The 8,429-nt window shown below is 42.8% G+C and overlaps 1 protein-coding gene across 1 annotated transcript in view; it reads right to left on the bottom strand.

Annotated features, from left to right (window-relative positions):
• LOC145405059 (ras-related protein Rap-1b-like) overlaps positions 1–7,372 on the bottom strand; it is a 32,567-nt gene extending 25,195 nt beyond the window's left edge. The window contains exon 1 of the mRNA XM_080276559.1: positions 7,216–7,372. Coding sequence (XP_080132685.1) covers positions 7,216–7,357 — 142 coding nt within the window. The 5' untranslated portion in view covers positions 7,358–7,372. The remainder of the gene's footprint in view (positions 1–7,215) is intronic.
• Positions 7,373–8,429: the final 1,057 nt, after the last annotated feature.

The raw sequence follows: 8,429 nt of genomic DNA, 5'->3' as shown, positions 1-8,429 counted from the left end.
CCCTTCCTCCCCTCCCCTTCCCCTCCCCCCCTTTTCTCTCCCTCCCTGCCTTCCCCTTCTCCTCTCTCCACCCTTCCTTCCCTTTCCTTCTTACCTTATCCCTTGTTCATCTTCCGCTTCCCCCTCTCCCCTCCCCTTCCTCTCCCCTCCCCCTCTCCCCTCCCCTTCCTCTCCCCTCCCCCCTCTCTCTCTCCCCTCCCCTTCATCCCCCTTCCCCTCCTCCCTCTCTCACCTCCCCTTCACCTCCCTTCCCCTCCCCCCTCTCTTCCCTCCCTTCTCCTTCCCCTCCCCCTTTCTTCCCTCCCTTCTCTCTCTCCCCTCCCCTCCCTCCCTCCCCTCCCCACCAGTAATGGGGAAGATATTAGGTTACCTCCCCTTGCCTTCTTGCTGCCCAGGGAGGAAGGGAGGTATCTCTCTCTCTCTCTCTCTCTCGCAGATGGATGTGAAAATGAGAGAAGTTTTGTAGGGCACTCATGAATCTATAAACACACACACACACACACACACACACACACACACACACGCAGCACCTGGAATGTTACCTGTTCAATTTCCAGTCCTGATTACAACCAAGGACAATATCAGCATTTAAGATTCACAAACCGCTCCTTCTACCACAATGCCCCGTCCGTGATTCAAATTGCTACGTACGGTGCGTGGACGATACTGTAGCTGTCCGTAATTACCCTCATTAGCAGCGTAATTAGTAAAAATATCATTAGATTAGATTATGTAACCCAATCGTCATCTCCATCAAAATATCTTCCCTTGAGAATTAGTGAACTGTACTCATTAAGTGAAAGATAATAATAATAATAATAATAATAATAATAACAGTAATAATAACAACACTAATAATACTAATACTAATACCAATAATAATAATCTTGTGATTCGAATGCCGTTTTCTTTGACATCAATGTCCTCACAATCCCCTATTTCAGAACATTTTTTTTTTTGGGGGGTCAGCCCCTTTTACAACAGGTGAACGAAATCGTCTAGACAGAGCAAGAACGAAGCAAAACGAAAAGAAGTTGGGTGAGAGAGAGAGAGAGAGAGAGAGAGAGAGATTAGAGCTTTCTTTACTTCCTCTAACCTTTGGGGCGACACAGAGCCCATCGTCGGAGAGCTTGTGTTCTGTGTAGCCGCTGAATAAATAAAGAAAATAAAGAAAAAATCAAGCTCTAACCTGTCTCTCTCTCCCATCCAACCTTTCCACTTGTCAGAATGGATTACCTACACGAAAAAATAAATAAATAAATAAAAAGGTAACTCATAACAAAGCAAGAAGAATTAATACAGTTACCCCCCAAAATGCGCCAAGCATCTTAAAATTCCACTACCCTCGTTTTCTGTTTACGTGCATGGGGGAGGCGGAGGAGGGGGAGCCTGCGGTAGAATTCTTTATTACGTGTTTTATTATCCCTTTACTGCCCACACACCCTGTTTTATTATCTATCTAAACGAGGGGACGAGTTTTTACTGTTTAATTCGTTTTCTCTATTCGTTTGTGTTTTTTTCAATTAATTTCCTGTGTTTTTTTACGTGTTTTTTTTATTTCTTTACTCTAATTAATTTTCTTTACTTACAACATTACCGTTCTGTTTACATGCTTTATTTACTTATTTATTTATTTATTTCAATTTACCTGTCCAGTTTTCAATATTAAAATCTATTATTCCTACATAGTTTTATTTTCTACTTATATATTTTTTCTACAGTTATATATCAAGTTCTTTTCTTAATTTTTCTCTTTTTTTTATAATTGTAAAACTATATATATTTTTGCATTTTATACCCAATCGGCTTCAAAAATCTTTCCTAAGTATAATTTCTTTCTCTCTCTCTCTCTCTCTCTCTCTCTCTCTCTCTCTCTCTCTCTCTCTCTCTCTCATCCTCCTAGTACCATCAGTCCATCCATCCACCCATCCATCCTCCTCTACTTTACTATCCAATCACCCACACATCCATCCATCCATCCTTCCGACAACCATTCACCCATCCATCCAACCATCCACCCTCCTCTCCCTTCCTCTCAAACCATCCATCCCCCTCCTCTTCCTTCCTCTCAAACCATCCATCCCTCCATCCACCAACCAAGCAACCATTCAACCAACCATCCAATCATCCAACCATCCATCTCTCCATCCACCAACCATCCATCCAATCATCCTACCAACCATTCATCCCTCCATCCATCCAACCATCCCACCATCCACCTAACTATCCATCCAACCATCCACCTAACCATCCATCCACCAACCATCCACCCAACCAGCCATCCAACCATCCCACCATCCATCCAATCATCCACCTAACCATCCATCCAACCATCCATCCAACCATCCACCCTGCTCTCTCAGTAATGCTCCTCGCCTACTCTCATTTCCTGTAATTGAACGCGATCTCTCTCTCTCTCTCTCTCTCTCTCTCTCTCTCTCTCTCTCTCTTTCTCTCTCTCTCTCTCCTTAACACAATTTCATCCACATATATTTTTCTCCCCTTCCTCCACCTCGCTATTCACTAAATCTTCCACTCATCCATCCATCCACCATATCCCTAACTATCCTTCAAAGTCTTAAAACAATAACCCAACCACTGCATCCATCCACTCATCATACTAAGCACTCATTTCCCCACCACCCATCATCCACCCATCTCCCCTACCCTACTCACCTACCATCCATCCACCCATCCACCCACCCACTCACCCATCCAACCACCCACCCATCCATCCACCCATCCATCCATTCATCTAACTATCCATCTACTCAACCACCCACCCAACTATCCACCCATCCAACCACCCATCCAGCCACCAGCCCCCCCACCCTCCCACCCACCTACCCACCCATCCATCCACTCATCTCCCCAGCCATTCATTTCCCCAACCACCCATCTATCCATCCATCCATCCATCTATCCATCCACCCATCCATCTCCCCAGCCATTCATCTCCCCACCACCCTCCACCTAACAGACAGCCTCATTTCACCCCTGCCAATTAAGGTGACCTCAGATATTAATTACCCCTTTAATGACCATCCTAATTACTTTCATATCTCACAATGAATGATTTAGGTATAGCGCTTCCGGGATGGCCCAATTTACCTGTATAAAAATTTGGGGGTGATTATTCTTATTATTATTATTATTTTTATTATTATTTTTAGTAGTAGTAGTAGTAGTAGTTGTAGTAGCATCATCATCATCATTATTTTTATTATTATTCATTTATTTCTTTTTAGTAATTAAGGTGAGTGGGGTCGATTAGATTGTGCCACTACTGCTACTATTCCACACACACACACACACACACACACACACACACACACACACACACACACACACACACACACACACACACACACACACACACACACCACTAAACTAAACCTTTAAGTGCAAGAGAGAGAGAGAGAGAGAGAGAGAGAGAGAGAGAGATGGATCGACAGAATAACAGATGGTGCATAATAGAAAAGGTTACATTTGAAATACATATATACATGAAGAACAGTCATACATACACACACAATCATACATATACACAAAAATATACATGTGCACACATATACATAAACACACAAATATACATGTAAACACACAAATATACATACACGCAAATACAGTATACATGTACACACAAATATACATACACACACACATATACGTGCACACACAAATATACATACACAGGCATACACATACACAAACGTATTCACTTATACACACACGCGAACAAGCACGTGCATTTGCATAAAACACACGCCTGACAAGTACTCACATGTGCAGGGAAAACGTACACGAACACACACACACACACACACACACACACACACACACACACACCAAAATAAACTTCCAAATTCCCTCCATAACTTTGAATAATAAAACACACACACACACACACACACACACACACACACACACACACACACACAAAAAAAACTCCCAATGCCCTCCCCAAACTCATCCCACACCGCCAAAAATAAAACGAAAAAAAAAAAAAAACACGCAACGGAGGTGTTTGTGTTAAATCATCGGAGTGAAAAGGCTGCATTGCATTTAATAATTTTGAGATGGGTTGTTTGAGTGGGATTTGGGGGGAGGGGAGAAGGGGAGGGGATGGGGAGGAGAGGGGAGAGAGGGGGAGAGAAAGTGAGAGAGAGGAGGAGGAGGAATGTAAGGAAGATATGATGGATGTGAGAGAAAGGGGAATGTAAAAGAGAGGATGGATGTGTGGGGTGGGAAGGACTGCGGATGAGAGAGAGAGAGAGAGAGAGAGAGAGGACTGATGTGTGGGGTGGGGAGAGAGAGAGAGAGAGAGAGAGAGAGTGACAAACTGCCATCATAGTGAAAGGGCTTAAATCCCCAATATTACTCGGCTTTACAAAAAACTCGCTAACCTATTCATCGCTAAAATAAAATAAAAATTGAAATTATCGCTAAATGAAAAAAAGAAAATTATCGCTAAATGGAAAAAAAAAAACATGACTTTCCACCCAAGCCTTTCAATATAATTCAGTCATCATCCACTCACTTGATGTAGTGCTGCCTACTTCTCCTTCATCTTCATCATTCTTTTTCTGTGCCTGACCTCCTCTCTTCCTATTCCTCCCATCTTTCCTGTCACTTTAACTTTCCTTTTCAGGTGGCTTTACATTAAGTGACAAGCCTAATGGTTTCATATAAGCCTGGAAACAATTTACAACGCTGGGTGGTAACCATATAACCAACCCACAAGTGCTCCCTACGTGTCAACAAGTGGATTGGAGGGGGGTTAGTGCCCCTCCCCGTAAAACAACTACCTCAAAGATAAACGGCAAACCCCTTATGGGATTATGGCGTCTGGCTATAGATAGATATAGACAGACAGACAGATAAATTTTGTAGCATTATTATATATTTCGTAACATTATTAAATACAGAAAATACAGGGAATGGAATAAAGAATAGAGACTGAAGAGGAGAGTGGAAGAGTGGCTAGGAATGTGAACGATCAACTACGAAGAAGTAACACAGAGGAAACTGACGAGGAGAGTGGAAGACTGACAAGGAGAGTGAAAGATTCGCTAGGAGAGCAGGAGACCGTGTACGAGTGTGGATGATTGGACAGGTGAGCAGAAGACGTACATATCGAGTCAGACAGGTAGACAGACAGACAGGCAGACAGACAGATAAACAGACATGGATTTAGTACACAGAAAGACAGATGATGACAGACATGCAGATAGACAGACAGACAGACGATGAAACAGACAGACAGACATAAATAGACAGATACACAGACAGACGGACACAGATAGATAGATAGACAGATAGATAGATAGACAGGCTGACAGACAGACAGACAGACGATCAAACAGACATGCAGACAGACAGAAAGACAGATAGACAGACATGAACAGACAGACAGACAGATGATCAGACACACAGACAGACAGGCATAAATAGACAAACAGACAGATGCAGACAGACAGACGGACAGATAGACAGACAGAGAGACAGACAACCAAGACCCAGGTACTGAAGCAATCCAGAGGTGAGGCAGGATTAATAAGGGAATATTTGCACACCTGAACGACGCATTTCGCAACGATCAATCACGGCCGCCGATATTACCTGCGTTTTTCAAATTGCTTCGAGTGCTTTTCAGAATGGTTAGTGTGACGATGGAGAGGGTGTGGGAGAGAGGGTGTGGGGGTGGGGGTGAGGGTGGGTGTCTGTCTCAATCGTTCGGGTTTCTCTCTCTCTCTCTCTAAGTGACCCAATAACGCGCATGTCTGAAGAGAAATAACGTTTTAATAACATGTCAAATTCCACATCGCCTTTTCTATTATATATAATTTTAACATTCAATTTAGTGGCCGTATCTATCTGTTTATCTATCTATTTTAATCTATCAAGCTACCCATCATTCAGCCAATCCTTCAATCTGTCTTCCTATGAAATATCTATCTATCTATCTGTCTTTCGGCCGATCTATCTATCTATCTGTCTGTCTGTCTGTCTATCTATTTATACATCTACCTATCTGTCTGTCCGTCTATCTACCTATCTATCTGTCTGTCTGTCTATCTATCTATCTACTCTATGTCTATCTATCTATTTATCTTTATCTATGAATGTCTCTCCCACTCTCTTTCATTCATATCTTTATCTATCCAGTCATCTATATCTATCTATCAGTCTATCTATCTATCTATCTATACACTTATTCTTTCTCTTTCTCTTCAATTTGCTCAGTCAGTGAAGCGTTGTCAATTAGGGTGAGAATTGACTTTTGATCAATGCAATTACCGCCCTCGTGGTCTTAGTCAATATATGCAGAGAGAGAGAGAGAGAGAGAGAGAGAGAGAGAGATGTAAATTCGTTAATAAGAGAAAGACAGCTTGTGCAGTAAAAATGTATATCATCATCATCATCATCATCATCATCATCACCACCACCATCACCACCACCACCACAAACATCACCACCACCACCACAACCCCACCACTCATCATCATCAAAACTCGTCAGAAAATACAAAGAAAGTATATGACATCATCGTAGTGAAGGGGTTGAGGAGACGGTAGAGAAAATAACAGCCCCGAGGCATCCCGTGTGTGAGAGAGAGAAAGTGAGAAAGTGAGTGAGTGAAGTTTTGAGAGAGAAGGAATGAAAGTTAGTCATTAGGAAGAAGAGAAATGGCAGGGGTGGTGTGAAAGAGAGAGAGAGAGAGAGAGAGAGAGAGAGAGAGAGAGAGAGAGAGAGAGAGAGAGAGAGAGAGAGAGAGAGAGAGAGAGAGAGAGAGCTATTATCATACCTACTTACTTGGAAATATATTATAATGTGTAGCTGTACCAACCTTCGCTGACGAACTTGTAGACGGTGAAGAAGCTCTGAAGAAACTGAAAGAAAGAAAGAAGAAAGAGAGAAAGGGAGATACAGAGAGAGAGACAGAGAAAGGAAGGAACTGGGAATGGAAGAAACATTTGGGGGAAAGAAAGAGAAACAGAGAAAGGGAGAAACAGGTGGGTGAAGGAAAGAAAGAAAGAAAGAAGAGAGAAAGGGAGGCAGAGAAAGAAAGATGCAGGGAAAGGAAAAAGCATCTGGGGGAAAGAAAGAGAGATAGAGAAAGGGAGAAACAGCTGGGAAAAGGAAAGACAGAGAGAAAGGATGAGTTACAAAGAAAATACAAGAATCAGTTACAAAGAAAATACATCCACTTACTGGGCAGCTGTAACGTGTGGCTGTAGCAATCCTCGACGGTGGGTTTGTAGGCCGTGGAAAAGAAACCTTGAAGAAATTGAAGCACCAGCGATGTCTTCCCCACTCCCCCGGCTCCTAAGATCACCAACTTGCTCTCCTTCATCGTGCTCGGCGTGGCTCTCTCTCCCCCTCCTCTGTGTTTCTCCCTCTTGTCTCCCTCCTTCACCTTCTTCTCCCCTTCCTTCAGCTTCTCCTTCTTGTCGCTCCCCTCCTTCGTCTTCTTCTCCCCATCCTTCGCTTTCTCTTTCTTCTCGCTGCCTTCCTTCTGCTTCTCCCTCCTCTCGCTTTCCTTCACTCTGTCCCTCCTGTCTCCATCTTTGTGTAGTTTCTCCCTCTTCTCGCTCTCCGACCTCCTCCTGCTTCCCTCTCCTCTTCCTCCTCCTCCTCCTCCTCCTGCTCCATTGCTGCTCCCGTTCTCTGCTGTAGCCTCGTCCTCTTTATTCTTCTCCTTGTCCCTCTTTCCTCTCGTTTGGCTTCCGTCTCGGTCTTTGTTTCTTTTCATATATGTTGTGTTTGGAACGTGTTTTGAACCAGTGAACTGAGAGACACGTGGGGATGCTTCACGCCCTTCCAGATGCCTTTAGATGCTAGTTCGTTAGGTCAATTAAGGTCAGGGTAGGCTAGGATGACCTCATTTAGATTCTGGATAATGACAGAGGGATAGGTGATGGATTTTCAAGAATATATTTATGAATTAATCAGTTTTCTTGAAAGGACAGGTTAATTTTCTGATATGCACTGTTTTTCTCTTCTGTGGAATGTAAGAATATACGACGATTTATAACTGTGATTCTGATTTACTTTCTTTAATACTAGTTTATTTCTGTTTATGCCGTTTATTTTCAGTTATTTTCAGCCTCTAAAATTTCAAAATAATCAAAGTTTCAGATCATTCCGTTTAAGTCCAGATTGTTTAATTCTGAAACACAATACAGCTTTTCCGCAAATATCAGTTCTTCATCATCTCACCATTTCCACCACTGAACGTTCATTTTTCAACGTCCTTCACTCATTCCCACTATTCACAGCTATCTTTTCAGCGTATTTCATTCACTTATTCCCTTGTCATTCACTCATGGCCACGCGCAATATGGCGGCCGTTTGTTTACATTTGTTCCCGCCAATAATACCTCGCCGGATCCAGCACAGTTTCCATCACATCAACGCGGCATTCA

This window comes from Coenobita brevimanus, chromosome 65 (genome assembly GCF_032717465.1).
Source record: "Coenobita brevimanus isolate Jiangsu-jjx chromosome 65, ASM3271746v2, whole genome shotgun sequence".
Lineage (NCBI taxonomy): Eukaryota > Metazoa > Arthropoda > Malacostraca > Decapoda > Coenobitidae > Coenobita > Coenobita brevimanus.
This window is presented reverse-complemented; position numbering and strand designations above follow the sequence as displayed.